Source organism: Labrus bergylta, chromosome 3, assembly GCF_963930695.1.
Source record: "Labrus bergylta chromosome 3, fLabBer1.1, whole genome shotgun sequence".
Classification (NCBI taxonomy): domain Eukaryota; kingdom Metazoa; phylum Chordata; class Actinopteri; order Labriformes; family Labridae; genus Labrus; species Labrus bergylta.
The window spans coordinates 14,371,652-14,390,952 of record NC_089197.1 but is presented as its reverse complement, the minus strand read 5'-3'; the positions used below and the strand labels follow the sequence as shown (position 1 = coordinate 14,390,952).

At 39.9% G+C, this 19,301-nt stretch overlaps 1 protein-coding gene across 1 annotated transcript in view; it reads left to right on the top strand.

Annotated features, from left to right (window-relative positions):
- glceb (glucuronic acid epimerase b) overlaps window positions 1-19,301 on the top strand; it is a 59,513-nt gene extending 40,212 nt beyond the window's left edge. The window contains exons 4-6 of the mRNA XM_020641223.3: window positions 5,331-5,576; window positions 13,950-14,242; window positions 14,828-19,301. Of these exons, the coding sequence (XP_020496879.1) occupies window positions 5,331-5,576; window positions 13,950-14,242; window positions 14,828-15,559 (1,271 nt within the window). The 3' untranslated portion in view covers window positions 15,560-19,301. The remainder of the gene's footprint in view (window positions 1-5,330; window positions 5,577-13,949; window positions 14,243-14,827) is intronic.

Genomic DNA, 19,301 nt, shown 5'->3' with positions numbered 1-19,301 from the left:
AGACTTTGTTGTTCTTTCTTTAACACTATTAAACATAATTTGTGTCGAGTCAATTCAAACTTGATCTTGTCTGGATTCAGACACTGTCAGCATTTCTTTGACTAACTTCCTGGATGTCCGTAAAGTTCCTTGCACACTTTGTGTCCATCCTCAAAGTTGTTGTCTTTGTACGATTCCTCTTAAAGTAATTACCATGAAGGATCAATAGCTCATTTTAAGAAGCTATTAGTTCAAACCACATTGTCATCAATAAACTTCAGCGCCCCACTCACTTGAAGAAGTGGCCTTGTGTACTTGCCTCAGATTCCGAAAAAGATATTCATTGTCACTTCTCTTCCTTTGTTGTCAAAATGCAGAAGCCAACAGTGACACAAGGGAGACACAGTTACAGCAGGAAGTCGAAATGTCTCTAATAAATCCAATTATACCATTGCTGCGTTTGTTAATGACGGAATAAAGAGATTGTTATTTTATCGATATTTTACCACAGATCTGGGTTCTTTTCACCTCGAAGAACACACTTTTGTTTTGGTTGGGAAATGTAATCATAGATGATATATCCACTGGCAAAGTGTCAGTTGCTGAGCTTAGCTTGATGAGTAATGATAGCCGCTGTCTGAAAGAACAATTTGCTGACAGTTAATAGGTATTTCTGCAGAGATGGATAGTGCAGTTTCCCATTTAGGCTTTTTTTTCTACTTCCAAGTGACACAGATCTGTTGTTGTTTTTTTGGATCATCTCACAAACTGAACAACACAAATGAAACTTCAAGGAGACTGTTATCAGTTTAAATACAGAGTAAAACAGACTAACCATACCCAGATAGGCTCCAAAGCTTGGTTGACTCTTTTAGTAAATTCAATTATTCTATGAATTTGGTTCTCTTCAGTTTTTTCAATCCTTTTTTGGATGATACATTTTGCGAACTTTACTATAAACTGTAAACTTTTGCCCCACTTCCTCACACATATGGGAGGAAATATGTATAAGGGAAAATAGGTCAGGCAGGAATCTAGCCAAGTCTGTTTGTACCTCTGGGCTGAGCAGCAGGGAGCCAAGTTATTCTCACTTTCTCATTTCCTTCACACTGTTTTTTTTTTTTTTTTTTTTTTTCCCAGCACAAGATGGAGGGAACAGATCCACATTCCCCTTTACCTTCACACTTGTGCAAATCCACACAAAATTTACCAGGGTTAATTAATTAAGCCCAAGACTCCTCGCTACTTAGCACTCCACATACGCAAGCACACACCTCTGTTCAACTTAGCATATTTTTATAGGTGAAAATAGCAGTTCATTAATTAGCCTGTCACAGTCCTTGAAACCTCAGGGCTCCAACAAGGTCGTAGGAGCATTTCTCTCCCAACACTCCCTGGTACCCATGGAAAAATGATTTAATAGGACCCTCAGCTATATTCATTAAATGTCGTGATGGCTCTTTTACATCCCCCCCTCTTCTTTAGTATTCATTTGGGATGGAACCGGTGACTGGAGTCTATATCAAGCAGTTGACAAGCCTACACTTGATGTCTCAAGTTTAAGCTTCCTTCTTTTAACGATGATGTTATTGTGATTTAGTTTGAGAGCATTTCAGATACATTAATTAAATTATCAAATGGTCATTCATCAAGTATTCATGCTCTCAGTATTTTAGTATTTGACAGAATCATACAAGCACACATCTCCTGTACGGCTTGTTTTCTTATGTTAAGACATAGAGGTCTCTTAATCTTTTTGTTTCACCGAGCCCCTATGAGACAAAGAACAAAAGTTGAGAATAATGAAGCTCCAGCAGTCGGGAAGCTATCATTAGTGCAAGTAGTTAATTATCTCTCACGACATCCTCTTAAATCACGGCTGGTCTCTTTTCTTCTTTTTTTTTTGTCTCTGCCTGTTTTTTTCAAAACATCTTTATCCTGAGTTCTGTAGCAGACCATCATCACGAAAACATTTTCGCAAAATATGTCCTAGAACCTTTACATTGCTTGAACAAACACTGAGGTGGAGGTTTTTACCAACAAGTTTGACATGAATAAGCAACTTCACTTGTTTTTAGGTGCATAACAAGAAACAAAATGTTTTTTTTTCAAATAGAAAGGAAGTGTGCAAAAGCAAAAATAAATAAATAAAATGGAATAAAATGTTGTCGTTTTTTTTTAAGCTGTAAGAAAGACATGGACATTGTATTTCTGACCTGACATTTATCAGTCCCGTTCAGTCTACAATAATCCCAACCAACTCCCGAAAAAACATCTGGGACTTTTGCTGCAACATGCTGAACTGTTTCCACCAGTTTCCTCTGGTTCTCCTCAGTGAGATCGTCTGAGTTTGTTTACACAGACAATTAATCCAAAGGAGGCTTAAAGCTGTTAAGAGCTTCTGAGCTGGGTCTTTATTCTCAGTGGGTGTAGAACAACGATCGACCCTTTCACACAACACACTAGAGTCATTTGGTCCAACGTTAATATCAAACATATTGCTTGTTAGAGCTTTAATATCTGCTCCCCTTCTCCCAGATGTCACAATATTTTTTCTGACCTGCTCGAGGACAAAAACAAAGCCAGTGACATTGAACAACACTAAGATGGTGGGGCCCTCATGCTGCTACATAAACTTCAGTAGGCTTAGAGCCGACTGAAATTGGTAGACTTCGTTCTTTATATTTCTGGAGAAGTCTGCTCGCTAGAGTCATGAAAATATGCCGCGGCTTAACAGTCAATTCCACATGGATTATTTAGTGTTATTCAGTGAGAAGCACAGCACTACAGTGTTAGGATTTTTGACAGTCATTTGACTTAAGTTGTCAAGGGAGATGGCAGTAACAAGACAGGCATGAAGCAGAGCCTGGCAAGGGATCGGGGAAGTTTGACGTGTCAGTGTGTGCTCATAAATAAGTGTGTGCGAGTGTGCATTAGTTTATTTATTTTTTGTGGTCTTTTCGAACACATTAATCAAATGTATCAATCAGGAGTTGTTTGTAACAACTTTTGTCTACTTAGAAAATGTGTCACGGAGCCAAGCTTTGTATATGTACCCTTTAAAAATAAACATGAGAACGGTCCATAGATTCCCGCCCCATTAGTAAAGGTGATTTAACTGAAGAAAATGTATTTCTGGAGGATTACTTGTGCTTTCTTCCATGAGGCATACAGCCTGCTTATAGTTGATAACCATTACAAGAGTTTTTATCATGCATGTTGCACACATTAAAAAAGACACTTGTCCTGATAGACAGTTGCATCATTTATATAATAGAAATATGCATTATTATATCTCCCTGTCATAGACAAAGCTTGTATAGACTAGGAAGGTGTACATTTAAACATTTTTTTGTCCTCTTTTAATCAAATCTGAAGTACAAAATACTAATAGTTAAATACATTGTATCCTTGGCTCTTTAGTCATCATGCAATTCATGGTATGGTTGAGCATGAATGCAAGAATCATGAAATCAACAGGTACAGAAAGAAATGTAAAACTTCTGCATGTTTATGATTGGAAAAAAGTCATCCTTCACTATGACTTTGAAAGGAAAAAAATAATCCAAACAAACATACAAATAATCTTTAAATTAAATGTCCCGGAAATCTCTGTACATGAAGCCATTGCAAAATGTGCAAGATCTTCCATTTCTGCCTGTCCATATGACCACATCTTTCTTTTGACAATGAGTTTGGTTTATCTGAAATAATACTGAAGTTATGTACATTTAATCTATTAATACAGAGTATGAATTTAGACAATCCTCAGCTATAGTTCTTCTACAGATAGTTGTGAAATACAAACGGTGAGTGTTGGTAGATTGGACATCTGAAAGGCATCTTAACCATGGTCGCTGCATCGACCCGTTTGGGAGTCTTGTGCACAGATGGGTCGGATCAGGGGTGGTTGGAGGATTTCATTCTCGCTCTTCTAGCTGCCAAAGAACGTTGCTTCATATCCAAACAATGAGAACACCTAAGATAGATGGTGGGAGATGTTCCAAAGCTATCGAGAAGTCAGAAATAATGAGAAAAAAAAACAAAAACATTTCTAAGAACTTTACTCAGCTTTTTCACTCAAAGTATGATTGAGGAATATTTTAGTAGTAAGAACTGAAAGATGTAATTCATCATTTGTGACCTACTTACTCTGCATTTTTGTGTGTGTGTGTGTGTGTGTGTGTGTGTGTGTGTGTGTGTGTGTGTGTGTGTGTGTGTGTGTGTGTGTGTGTGTGTGTGTGTGTGTGTGTGTGTGTGTGTGTGTGTGTGTGTGTGTGTGTGTGTGTGTGTGTGACTGTGTGTGACTGTGTGTGACTGTGTGTGACTGTGTGTGACTGTGTGTGAGTCTTATGTCACAGTCAAAAACTGAAAAGATGTTTGTTGACATTAATTAGCATTTTCAATTTAATTGTTGCTCAAGATGTCTTTTTTTATTTTTTAGTAAAGTGCTTTGAGCTGCACCTTGAGCTACATGTTTGTAAGGGGCTATATAAAGGTGAAGATAATAATAACTGTTTTTAGCTGACACACATCATTACTAACTCAAGGCTCACACATGTTTTAGAGAAACTCACTTAGAGTTGAATAATTTTTAATTCAAGTAAAATCCAAAATCAAGATTTCTGTTGCATGTCATTCACTGTCTGAGTTATATATTGGGTAACAGAAAATAAAAAATACAGTATTGCCTTTTATCCGGAAAGCAGCAGATGTGATTAGTTTAAGAGAGGGGGAAACATTATCACCCAGCCTGACTCAGAGTGTGTTATGTTATTCTCCGTTTTAGAAGGATGGGGTTTGGGTTGCTCATGTGCTCTCTCTGTCACAAGGTCTTTATGTGAACTATCTGTTAATCAGAGTGATTCTGCTGCCTGGGCTATTTCTGGCCTTGTGAGCAGGGAATATAGCCTCTTGTGAAATATAGTAGCTTAGCTTGAATTTCACCTCACCGTCCAATCAGTCAGAACTTGTTAAGCTGGGAATGGGAATGTTTCATAACATGAGTGTTTGATTTCAATATTTAATTTTGTACCAGTTTTATTTCTATCGCTGGAGTTATGAACTTAAAGGGACACGACTACAAATGGATTTGGTATTTCAAGAAACAATAAAAGCTTCAGTTGCCACCTTAAGTTGAACATCTGCCTGAAATAGACTTAAAATTCTCAAAATAAACAAGATGATCATCTAAACCCCAAATTTAGATGCACTTTTATACAGTATGAAAGTTAAAACCCAAAAAGAAGAAGAACAATACAATGCCTGCTGTCATTTGTGCATAAGAAGAGAATTTTCTATTTTCATTCAACATTACTGTCCTTCTCTCTTCCTCCCTCTTTTACACCCAGGCGTACCTCTGTCCACTCAGTGGGGCCCTCAGGGCTACTTCTACGCCATCCAGATCGCTCAGTACGGCTTGAGCCATTACAGCAAAAACCTGACGGAGCGCCCTCCCCATGTGGAGGTCTACGACACGGCCGAGGAGAGAGACAGTCGGGCCAGCTCTGCGCCCTGGAGTGTGCCGAAAGGCTGCAGTCTCAACCGCCTCCACGACAAGAGCCGAGCTACCTCTGTGCGTCAGTTCAGTGCTGCAGGTACGTAAGCCTTCCCTGTGCCCAGATGGCCTCAGGGCAAGGAGCTTATCTTCTGTAAACTGTGGCTGTAGGAGGCCCGATATGCAACTTTGCCCTCAGGACAGGATGATAGTCTGTGGTGAGTCATCGCCACAGAGAGAGACAGAGAACACTGGCGGACAGAGCCGGTTGGCAGCGGACCCGAAACATAATAACAGATTCCTAAAAATAATGATTATTTAAGAACCAGCAGACACAATATCACACATTTCCTCCTCCTTTCTTCACTGACTCAGACATTGTCACATCCACGATGTATAAACACATTGTGTGAAAGACTGCAGACAGGAACACTTCTAGTCTACAGTGTTTTCACTTTAGACTTTTCATCCAGAGCATGAATATCAGCGGTTAAAATGATAACTCATCTCCAAATGTTTTCAGCCACAGACAATTAACCTCCGTAATGTTTTCCGATCAGAGGACAAAATAAAGCTTTAGGCTGTTGTCTGGTTTGATCACTCTTTACAAGCAGCTCTACACACCATTTGGGCTTTAATGAAAGGCTCTTATCTATTACCTTTTCATTCTTCCCAGAGGGATTTAAAATGAGTGGAAGGACTCTGCACGGTAACAGACTAGTTGATTGTGTTATTTTATCAAACATAAAGTCAATTCTTGAAGATGTAGCTCTTTAAACCCGGTTATAACCTTTACTGCTTTGGCTAAATCAAATAGCTGGACACAGCAGCTCTTACATCATATTCATATAGCTGACACTGTCATCCAAAGTGACTTCTATTAAGTGCATTCATCCATGTGTATGTAGTTCAGAGTGTGTGATGAGTTTGTTCTGTTGATCTCTATAAGCGGAGAGGAGTGAGGAGGACGTTGAGAATGTGCAGGAAATGTCACTTCCTGGAGCTTTCGCGGAAAATGCGACCCGGGGAAAAATGTTATACAGACAACACAGACAGACAGTGAACATCTACTTTTTCATATCAGTTAACCGTTCGCTTATTAATGGGCGATTAAAAAACGATTTATTAATGTAAAAAGTTACATATAGAACCTTTAATAAAAAAAAATATATATATATATTATTATTATTGGACTTTTTGTGCCTTTATTGTAGGGATAGAATAGTGGATAGAGTCGGAAATCAGGGAAAGAAGTCATTTAAGGATACCTTTCCGATCGAACTGGACAGCTGTCATTAAAAGTAACACATGAACACCAAGATTCCTTCAAGTGTTCGTGTCGGCGTCTGTCTGCCCCCCCCCCCCCAAAAAAAAAAAAGAAGCTGTAAACCTAGGGGAAACACTGTTGTCGCATGTTATATACAGTAAATTGAATGTACTGTACTGATATTTAGTTTTAAATATAACTCTAAACCTGAGCCAAGTTTTATCTTGGGCTCAGGTTCTCCAGGATTCAGAATAGCTTGTGTAGCAACTCATCTGTGAAGCTAATGTTAGCTCATTCTATAGTCCAGAGCGTTCAGTAGTGTCATTTGATGGTCATCAGTCAGATATCATTAGCTTTGACATTATCAGAAGTGATCTGTCAGTAATTTTATCACTGTGACCAGCTGTTTTATATTAACTAAATGATGTTCCTGTTTGACTCAGCCCACGTTCAGTATTCTTCTCAAAGAGAGCAAAATACAACAGAGTAACAGCAGGATATACAGACATATTCAGCTCTTTGATGGGTCACACATTGAGTTTGCATCCAAAATGTCACTTAAAAACTTTAGTTGTTGTTTTTTTGTATAATATGATATAAAGGGGTCTGAACTTATTAGTTAAATCTTTCTTAAATGTTTAATTCTCCGTCAGAACAGAAGAGGCCTTCCTTAAAATGGTGATTTTGTCTCCTCATAATAAAAGGACTGAAGGTTTGAAACTTAAAGGAATCTTGTTTCTTTTTTATCAAAGGCTGATATGATTCTGAGAAAATCTGCTCCAGCCTCCCTCAGACTTTATGTAGCCCTTTATGGTGTGCAGCTCTCACTTATGCATCTAAAAGTGGATCTATAAAGATGGAAAAATAGAAAGAATAAAACTCTCTCCCTCTTCGCTCCTGTCGCTCTCTTCATTATGTACCAAACAGAAATGTCTTCAGGACAGCGGTATGTGGTGAGAATGATTCCATTTGAAGGAGTGCAATTAAAGTTTCACCGTCGGTTTCAAGCGCAGTAATGACAACTGTCTCTGGGAAATTTACTCGGCTTTTGTCTATTAATGTCCATTCTACGAGATGGAGAATGACTAAAGAGAAACCATGCCTGCTGCCGGGTTAATATGCCCGTGCTCTGCATGCAATCTGCGTGTCTAGAAATGTTTCTAAGAAGAAACACCGCTGAGTTAAAGAAATGAAGACTCTGTATGGCAATATGATCTGCCTCTTTTCACTGTAAGCTGTGCCATTTACAGATATGGTTGAAGCTCGTCAGATGAAATGCTGAATTAGATTTATGAACACAGGTTTTGGAGCTATCAGTAAATTTAAAATGATTTTTCAGTTTTTTATAAATTTTACACTCGAAGCAGAAAACTTTACACATTTTCCTTCCTTAAGTTAAAAGCACGCTTTAACTCTAACTCGACTAGTGTGAGCGCTCTGATCCGTACTCAAGCACAGCACACTTCCTTGGCAGAAATATGTGACTGAAAATATGTCCTCATGTTCTCTGCGTTCTTCCATGTGCGGAAGCGGACTCGGTTTAGTCCGCTTGTCTTTAAACTAAGTGAGCTTCATAATTACATAAAGTCACGCACGTGTTGTATTACAACTTTATGTTAAGAGTTAACCGTGCTCAGGCCCGGTTAGTCCTGGAGCTGTGTGGGTGCAGGCCAGTGGGGGGAATGTGGAGGGTGGACAAATCACAGTACGGGACAACTTTGCCTGGTTTTAGTGCGCCCTAAGATTTAATAATTGATGATGTCTTAAATGCAATCAAACCACTCTCCAATTTCTTAGAAAGAGAATCTCAGTTTGAACCACAAAGCTTGATCTCAGTGCTTTGACGACAGCAGAGAAAAATACTAAGAGTTGTTATTAAGTAGGCTGGCTTAGTTTTATTCACTTTCTGACTGATACTGTATTAAGACTATCCACTTAATGTTTGGTTTGTAGCATCTCCTGAAGTAGTCCTGAAGCTTTCTCCATAAACTGTGGCCTTCTTTGACAACACATTGCGGAGTGAAAGCCAGGATTATAAGAATCCAATCCAAAGGCAGATGGTTTCATTTGTCTACAGCCAATCAATTGTAATCTCAGAAATCATTGTTACGTTCTAAGGTTTCATATTAAAAAAAATACGCCAAGTTGGGGCGTTGATAGCGCAGAGGTTATCGGCTCACCCCATGTAAGGAGGCTATAGTCCTCTAGGCGGGTGGCCCAGGTTCAAATCCGCCCTGTGGCTCCTTTCCTGAATGTCATTCATTCCCCGCTCTCTCTCTCCCTGATTCCTGACGTTATCCACTGTCCTATCTCTAAATAAAATGAATAACAAGCCCAAAAAATAAACCTAAAAAAAGAAGCAGGGTTTACATAGAAGTTGACTGTCTGTAACTGAACACATTGAGAAAAAAAATGTTATGTTATTTTTAATTATATGAATCCTTCAATGTCGAAATAGTACGTTTGATATCATGTTTGGGATAGCTTCTTGAAAATTTCAGTCCGCAAACACAAGCCTGTGGCTAAAGTCGCTGGAAATATTGACATATTTTCCTGATAAAAAAAAAAAAAGCAATTAGAGGCTTTCCTTATCTTGTTTCACCTTAGGGTGATGCATAGATTGTGTTCTGTAGTGTTGTTTTATACCGTGTGGTGGAACTCAAGTAAAGTAGTGAAGAAACAGCTTATTTCTGAGTGGTCCAAATATCTAAACTATAAATAAAATCTGACTTTATTAGGGTAGAGATGTGAAATCTGGCCTAGTTTTATTGCTTTTAAACGGCCATGGCAGAGAGCTGGTTGGTGCTGGAGTTATTTTTGGATTTTGCAGAAGTCCAAATCTTTTACCCAGTGCTGACTGTGAGCTGTCTTTTCTTCTCCTTTGATCTCCTGCTGATATTTCCAGGACACTCTCCCTCTGAGTCTGCGTGTGTCCTCTGTGAGCTGCTGCCTCTACTGTAATTTTCACCTCCTTCTAATTCCTCCACTTTCAACCTCTCATCATCATCATCACCAATTTCATTTCATTCCTTCACCCTCCACTTTTCTCTCTCTCTCGCTCTCGCTCTCACTCTCTCTCTCTGTGCTCCTCGCACATCTCGCCTTACAGCTTCAAGTTGCCGTCATAGCTCTCTCTTTCCTCCACATCCTCATGTTTTCATCATCACTCCTCAGACCTCCCTCGGCAAACCTCTCCCTCCATTAATCTTCTTCTTTCTCCCCCCAGTTTCAGTCATTCTTCCACCTCTATTTACTCATTTCCACCCACTTATCACCCTTCAGCCTTTTTGTGCTTCCTAAACGTTGCAATCATATTACCTCTATCCATTTTACCGCCGTTTTCTGCTCGCTCATCCAAACTTTTCTTGTCTCTGCTGTCAGTTTCTCTTTCTGTCTTTGTCTCCCTCCACCTACTCCCCTTCTTTCTGTTTGGCTCTTTTTTCCCCCCTCCTTACTGTATCTAGGGCAGCGGTGTTGAACAGCCTCTCAAATCCTCTGACAAGTGGATCAATCGTCTGTCCCGTGATAATAACCTACCATCTACCATCTGCACAATCCTGCACGAAAACTGTCCACCACTGAGTGCCTATTGTCTGACTCTCTCTGTGTTCCTTGATAGTTCACAAATGCACTTTGTTCTCACCAAACCCTGCCAGAAACAGAAAGGTTTATCTGTGTGTGGAGATGCAGAGGAGCAACAGCCGTCAGCGGCTTCAGCTCTTTGAAAAAGTACTCTCCAACTTTGGAAGTTGAATCCAAAAGGAGTTAAAGTGGGCTTCTTTTCCAGTGATAAACAGAAGAAGACTCTTCAAAGTTATGAATATTAAGATTTCGGTCCTGGTAGATTTGGTCACATCAGTGGTTTTTGTGGTGACACTTAAGTCCTGTTGAATATTTCAACACCTCTCTAGCAGCTCCTTTTTGTCAGAAACAGAGGACTAGCTGCTCCACCAAACAGACACGCATTGTTTCAATAAAGATGTCACTCAGGTATACATGCAAACGTGATCTGATTTCAACTGTGACATGAAAGTTTGTTCACTTTCTGAGGAGTTGGAGCCTCACTACCTGTCGCCTTTTCCAACAGCTCTCTGTTTCTTCGCATTTTAGGGCACGGTCACACTGGCCATCCGTACCGTACCCAAGCACGCTTCAACCCTGAAGTCCAGTTCGTTTGGCCAGTGTGACCGCTCCGCACGGTACACTTCGTTGGCTTTGGCACACTTAATGCACAAGCACGCGGGTACACAACGCTGACAGTCTTCATTATGGAGAACCCGGAGTTTCATGGCTGTATCTGACTAAAATGACACAATATAAGCCACAAAGTAGCCGTCATGTTCTCTGTGTTGTACAGAGGGCCAGTGTGACCGCGCCCTTAATCACATTTCTTTCTTCATTTACTAATTTTTGTTGAGCTTGTATGGAAGTTCCTAACGAAGGAGAAACTTACGTATGATTTCCCGGGAGTCATTACAACAAAGCCCTCCCATTATTTTACAAGCTGGTTTAAAAGTGAAGCAGCAGTATGAACTGTAATGTTTGACAATACTTCATACTGCTGAAGGAGAGTGAACAGGAATCAATGACGCTGATATCAAATCAGTTACTGCATCGCATCAGAGCATCACTTTCCAATTAATCCTCTCATACCTTCATAGGTAATCTAAATCCACCATGAGAATGCCAAAGTTTGAATACATTGTATGGTTAATACAAAGAACATGCTGCAGGTAGTCCATCAAAACTGGACAGTATAGAAGAAGGATATCTTCAAGTTTGAGTGAAATTAATATGGATATTGTAGTGAAGTAGACATCCTGTTCTTTATTCAACCTAGCTCAACGTTTTTAAGGGTTTTAAGTGAAAAATATTTATCCCTTAATCCAATGATTAAATCAATCAGTTGCTAATTTGATGACACTTAAACCATTGAAGTCCTATTCAATTAAACATCTCACCAACTCAACTGGAATATGGGAATTGAATTCATTTCTTGTCATATATGATAATATTTATTTATTGTAGGTCTGAACTGTAAGCTTTATATAACAAGCCATTTGAATTTTTCCACTTGGGTCTGGGAAATCATGATCAACTTTTTTTTTTGTCTTTTCATGCTTTGATTGCGAGGACAAGGCGGTAGGTAGAGTCGGAAACAGGGTTGAGCGGTAAGGGGATGAAATGCAGTATTAGTTGGAGTAGTGAATGTTTTTTATGCTTTGTGACTGAGAGAAAACCTGCAGCAGAAGCTGTTCCGGTCTTCAGCCAGGCTTTTGTTACCTGTGGGGGGTAACAAAAGCATCATTACATTACATCATCCTCCTAGTGATGTCCTGCAGGCCTCTCCAGCAATTAAAATGAAGTTACCCAATACTGGGAGCGTAGCACTACTTTTTTGTTGCCATGGTATCGAAACAGGTATTATTGGGTTTTTAACTTTAACTAGAATCATATGTAAGTTTAAAAATCTGTTTTTTTTTTGACAACCCTTGTGAAGTAGAGTAGGAGCTGTACCGGGGGGCTTCTGCTTTGAGGGCTATAGCCTTTGGCACTCCTGATCAACTGTTTGACATTTCACAGACAAATATATTAATCCAGGATATGATTGCCTGACTAATCAAGAGACCATCGTTTTTGTAGTCCTCAAAACATCAAAACTTCCAGTATTCAATCAATGCTTGTACGAGGCACTGTCTGTCCTGTATTGACACATTGTTGCAGTCCAGTAAAATGTGGATGACTAATTATAAAAAAAAACTGAAAGTCTTGTTGCTTAGATCTTAAGCACGACACGTTCTGTACATGTGTACAACTGTTCCTTCAGCACACTCACTCCTGTGGGCCTGCTGATGTCTTCCCAGCTGCATGTCATCTCTGACTCCTGCCTTATTGCTAAACAGCCGTGGAGCCAAGCAGAGGAGGTGAATTCTCGTCTATATTCCCTTCCCATCCTTTATTGATGCCAGAGTAATCACAGGGCCAGAGTACAAATCCACTTACTCTCTGCATTGCCTTAAGTAATGGATTTATGAGTGCATTAAAGAGCCGTAGTCATCCAGAGGCCCCTGCCAGACTGGCTCTCTCCTTCATTTTCCCGCTGATCGACTGTCTTTGTGTCTTGTCGGCTTCTGCTTTCTCACAGCCCGTGTCATGCAAGATATCTCTCTCTCTCTCTCTCGCTCTCTCTCTGATTCTTATTGTCTTCTCACTATTGGCTCATTTTCACTCCTTTGCGTCTCAGTCCGGCTTTGAGGGCAACCCATCATTCCATTACCCTCCATTTTGATGACTGCTACACTCTTTTCTGTCTCCATCCTTTGTGGCACCCTGATGAGAGAAAGTTTTTGTTTTTTTTGAGTTCTTTTTTTGTTTGTACTATGCAGTAAGAGTAACAAGGCCAAAGGAGAGAGCTCATTCCACTAGCTGTTGGTTCTTCGGGGGGGTTGAAATGAATTCAGAGTAGCGTGCAAAGTGGCTGACTGGCAAAAAAAAAAAAAACAATGTGATATGATGTATGAGGAGTGGTGGCAGTATGGGAACTGAATTTCATCTTGAGTTCATATCTTTGAGTTTTGGAGAGGAAGGCAATGTGGAGATGCAAATAGAAAAGTTGCTGCAGTGCATCAACTTCTTCTTTGGCTCTCTTGTTCCAACTTTCCTGCTTTGTTCTTTTTCTCCCGTCTGTCCGGTTCTCCTCCTAATTAAGCCCAGTGTGCAGTGACACATCTGTTCTGAACATCCCATGAGAAGCGTGTCCCTGTGTGCGTCTGAGACTCTCTTTCTCACACACACACACACACACACACACGCACACACACAGAGATGAACATTGAGTTTCTTAAAGAATGGGATTTTGACCCTTACATTTCTCTTAACTGATCCGACTCTTATTGATCATTAGAGGATGTGAATACAGAGTGAATCGTTAGAACAAAAAGATTAGATTTAAAGAAGCACAGCATCAAAGGAGTGTGTGTTAAAGGAGACACACACACACACACACACACAAAAGGCTTCAGTCAGTCTGCTTGAAATAGTTCAACGTCATCCAGTAATCCTTAGAAAGTCAGTCAGAAGAGGTTACTTTTTTTCTCATTGAATGCAGTCAAAGAAATGCTTAGAAAATCTTTTCTATGGAAATTTTAAATTCTTGTTAAACATATTTCAAAACCTCCTCTTTTAATCCCCACCCGACCACCACAGAGTCCTCAGAAGGCGTCTCCCTCCAGCTGGGTAACGCCAAAGACTTCATCCTCAGCTTGGACTTAAAGTTCGTCTCTAACGGCAGCGTGTCTGTGATCCTGGAGACCACAGAGAAGGGTCCACCCTTCACCATCCACTACGTGACCAACACGCAGCTCATCGCCTTCAAAGACCATGACATCACCTATGGGATCGGGCCGAGAACCGCCTGGAGCACCCTGACCCGAGACCTGATCACAGACCTCAGGAAGGGTGTCGGTCTGTCCAACACCAAGGCTGTGAAGGCAACAAAGGTTGGTTTATGTCAAATGTTTAGAGCTATAATAAAACATTTGTTCTTTAATAACGTTGTTCCTTTACTAGAGCTGAAACCATTTGAGGAGTAATAAATAGACAGCCATGTTGTAGTTTAAAGCAAAACTGTAAAAAAGTCCATGTTTCAAGCTTTCTTACTGTGAGATCTGCTGCTTTGTTGCATCTGAGCTTTAAGGAGCTTTGATTGTCAATTTTATTATTTTTATTTTTTCTGACTGTTTGAGACTAAACCATTCATCAATCAATTGAAAAACAATCCACAGATGAATCTATGTAATATATAATATCAAATAATTGCTTGCTACAGCTTATAACTGGACCAAACATAATGTTTCTAAATTGATTTCCACTTCAAGCTTCCAATCCAAATGAATCTCAAGATGACTAATGGTGCAGCATTTCAAACACATTTTTGAACTGTGTAAATGTTGATTAAATGTGGATAAATGTCTTTGTACAATTAGACTCTGGTTTTATATTTTCACAAGCACACACAATAAGCACTACAGACTAAATGCAGAACTCTCATTCAAACATGAATTCCTTTGTCTGCCTTTGCCTAGATCATGCCCAGACGAGTGGTGCGTTTAGTCCTACATGGGCGTGGCTTTGTTGACAACGTCACCATCTCCACCACTGCACACATGGCCGCCTTCTTTGCAGCCAGCGACTGGCTACTACGCAACCAGGACGAGCGGGGCGGCTGGCCCATCATGGTCACACGTAAACTGGGTGAAGGCTTCCGACCTTTGGAGCCCGGCTGGTACTCGGCTATGGCTCAGGGTCAGGCCATGTCGACGCTGGTGAGAGCGTACCTCCTCACCAAGGACCAGGCTTACCTCAGCGCTGCCCTCAAGGCGGTGGGACCATACAAGGTGCCTTCAGCGCAGCACGGGGTCAAAGCTGTGTTCATGAACAAATATGACTGGTATGAAGAATACCCCACCACGCCCAGCTCCTTTGTCCTCAACGGCTTCATCTACTCTCTGCTGGGACTCTTTGACTTGACTGACACGGCTGGGGAGAAGCTGGGCAGGGAGGCGGGTCAGCTGTTCAGCCGCGGCATAGAGTCTCTGAGGGCCATGCTGCCGCTCTTTGACACGGGGTCAGGGAGCATCTACGACCTGCGTCACTTCATGTTGGGCACTGCGCCCAACCTGGCACGCTGGGACTATCACACCACACACATTAACCAGCTGCAGCTCATTGCATCTATAGACAACTCTCCCATTTTTAAGGATGTGGTCAAACGCTGGAAAAACTACTTAAAAGGGATCCGTGCCAAGCACAACTAGACCAACTGTAAGCATTGTGTGGAAAAAAACAGCAGAGATGATATTCTTGTGTGAGAACTTGGTGAATAAATGAATGTGAGGCGGTGCTCACATTGTGTGTCTGTGTGGTGGAGGATCATTAACTAAAGGATGAGTTTATTCAGCTGCAGCTCAACACTAAATGTTTCACATGTGCTCAGTTGCAGGTTTTTTCTTTCCTGCAACATCGACTGTAGCTCTCCTCTCCCGGTTTATTTCCTTGAGCTAGTGTTTGTAATTATGCACAGACCTAGTTTCAGTGTGTGTGTGTGTGTGTATGTGTGTTTGTGTTCAGGAAGAGCACATTGTGTGTGTGTGTGTGTGTGCTGTTTAGAGTAACAATATATGATGCTAGAGGAAGATGAAACTTCTTGGGTTGTTTAATCTGACTCACATTTCCTACATTCATCATCCACCACAATTCTCTTCTCCATTGTATTTTTTAACTGGTTTGAGAGTTTACTGAAACAAATACACAGAATATATAACAAAAATAGTTTTGAGAATGATTCCAAAAAAATCTAAATATGATGAACATTTAGTTTTTTATTTGTCCCCTAGAACCTTATTTTTACCCTTTAACATTGCAAGCTTCAAAGTTTAAAACATAAAAATTATATAAGTTTGGAAGAGAGATGTGAGATAAATTTATTTGGCTATCTTTTTACTTCATGCTTCCTAACTGGCAGCTTTCTGTTGTTTTTTTTTAAAAAACATTTCTCCCTAAAACACAGTTAAATAGTTTTAACTATTGACAAATTATTAAAGAGGAAGTTTATGTTGTTGTTTTTTAAGCAAGCTCATCTCCTTTAATTTGTTTGCGTTTCCTCTCATCTTGATATTCAGTCATGGATTAAGTGTTTGTCGAGCTGCTTGAAATCAGCTCTGAGGAATAAAACAAAGCACCAAGTTTGACGCCAGATGGTTCAACTGGCTCAGGCTTCCTGCAGGTCTCCTCTCTACATACCCACAATTCAACTTTCTAAAGCTGAGTTGTTGTTTTTTTCTAGTTGACAAAGGTTCCAACTGAAAGAGAGATGGGTCCGAGTGTAACACTGAAGGTAACACTGCCACTACATTATTGACTGACTATACCACTGATCCATTACTACAGAAGCCCTCCGTCCGCTTAGGGTTTCCATAGTAATGACTAAACTTGATGCGTTTCCTTTAGACTTTCCTTAACTGACCAACTTAAGCTTCATATAAACCTTGACCTTACTGTCAAAATGTCCTTTTGGTTTGTACAACAGCATCATTATTTGTAGCTTCATTTGATAGATTTTTATGTTCCCTTTCCACCTTCTAAGATTGTTGTTTACTTGAAAACTCACCTGTGACTCTTTACTCGCAGATCATAATTGCAGGACTCAAGTGTGAAGTTGTGTGCTCCGGTAGAGCTGCGTCTCACTAACATGCCAATTTCTAACATTTAAAAAGACAATGTGAGAAGAGCTGAAGGTCGAGGTGAAGTCTGCACCAACACAAAGAGGCTGTCAGTCCCTGCAGGCTCTCATTGCTCCTCTGGGCTGCTGTGGGTGCATGAACTCAGCGTTTTCTGAATCTTGAGTGCTGCCCTGTTGACCGCTGTGCGAGGAGAAACGGCCTCGTCGAGACACTAACAATTCACCCGGCTAATAGGCCTGAGAGGCTGCACACAGTACCGTCGCCTGTCTGTGGATGAGTCAGCATCCAGTGGCATCACACCCGCAAAGAAAACAAAGTGGAGCCCTCAGCATTAATGAGGCTCTCATCGATCTAGCTTAAAGATTATTAATGGGAAGCAGGACACTCGGGCTGGTTTGGTCCTCGGAAGGTGTTGATGGTGGATTTTTCTTTGGCCATTTTCATAAAACGGAAAACTTTTCCCCCTTATGGTCTGCTTTTAAGTTGTTGAACTTCCAGTGTATTTAAAGACTGATTCTAAGAAGTCTCTGATTTATTTTTGAAAAAAAGCTTTGCGACCATGACAGCTGATTTGCTTTCGTTCAAACAGTTCTAAATCCTCTGGGTGTTTCTCTCTGACCGTACAGCTTCATCTTCAGCTCAGCTGCGACATTCAAAACTTAGTGAGGATTTATAACAGAGTTTTAGAGCTAACCTTAAGAAGAAATAATCACAGATGATTGAGTAAATGAAGTTGTAATAATTCAAGAAAAAAGTCACAGCGTTATTAGAAAAAAAGATGAGTTTTGCAAAGAAAATACTCACTGTTGGTCCAGTAAATATGACTCAATCGTTTGTTTATCAGTGCCACACGTCACAGCATTCAAAGCTTGTTTCTAGCACGGCCTTTTAATACATGAAACTCCAAAACAAGTTCACAAGAGACTTTACATACAAGAAATCAGCTTATTAAACTCATGCATTAAATAGCACAAAACATGTAACTCAACATAACTACAGAAAATACAAACTATATTACAATGTAGTGTCCTAAAACAAGAAGCACCAGATTATTCATAAATGTATGAATCCTGCTAAAAAAAATAAAATAAAAAACACACTTTCATTCTGAGTTTGAAAATATTCAAGTCAGGATCAGTTCAAGTATTTTTCAGATCAAATCATTTCTTAGACGTAAGAATATAACATGACCTTCCCAGTCTTATCATCACATCCACTTCTTCTCACTACTACAACGTGACTCTTCCTTCATCCGAGAGGTTTATACTGGTATTACATTGATGCTTCGATTTCAAATTAAAAAAACAAAGAGAAGTTTTCCAAGAGGATAGTGATGATTGTACTTTTTTCTTTTTGATAATACAGGTTGTTTTTTTGTTTTGTTTTTACGCTTGCTGGTTTTTGCTTTGTTAATTTCCTGGTAGCATTTTTTTTCCTATGAGTCATTTTTACAGGACATTTAGAAAATTGTTGTTTTAAAGAGAACATTCAGGAATAGACGTGTTGAGTGTGATTCTCCATTTTGTTTATACCAAAGTCATCGATTCAAGTTTGAATTTGTATATTTTTGTGCAAACCGACTTCCATTCAGCATTTAATGACATTCAATGTCATGGAGGCGTCGCAGAGAGACACTGCCTTTTGAGAAAAGACGTTTTTCAGATGTAGGTTTAGTAGATAATAGTACAAAAGAAAGATTTAAAAGCTTGTTTCAGTGAAAGGGGATGCGTGCAAGAAAAGATAAGCATTTAGTCGGCTACTGTTTTAAACGAGCCTTTAGCTGCAGATTATCCTTCAGCTTTTTGTTTTCTCTTTCAGGAGTTTGTGTTTCGTTCATCGTTCGCTGGAATAATTTGCAGAGGAGTGAGATGTTTTGCTAGATAGACACAAAAGCACAACTTTCCATTTTCCAGTCACATGATTTCAGTTGTGTATTTGTTGGGTTTCATTTGTCTTTGTGTTCAGAATAATGTGCAACGCCTTCATTCAGGAAGCTGCTATTATTGTTCACTGTGGCACAGGAATGACAACTTCAGTTTCCTACATTTAACAAGTTGTGTTTATTTCCAACTTTCTGTTAAAGACTTCAACATGTGGCCGCAGAGGTCAAATGTGATTTATGCAATAAAATGTTTACTGGGGTTGTGACACCACAGGAGACCCAGAGAAGTTGTACAGACTTTGCAATCCAAGCACAATGTGCAAATGCTACCATTTTTTAGTCTAAGGACGAGAGGTGTTTATATACAGAGTAAATCTTTGTGCTTTAAAAATGTGCTTTTTAAAGGTGTAAAAAAAATAAAAGCATTTTTCTAAA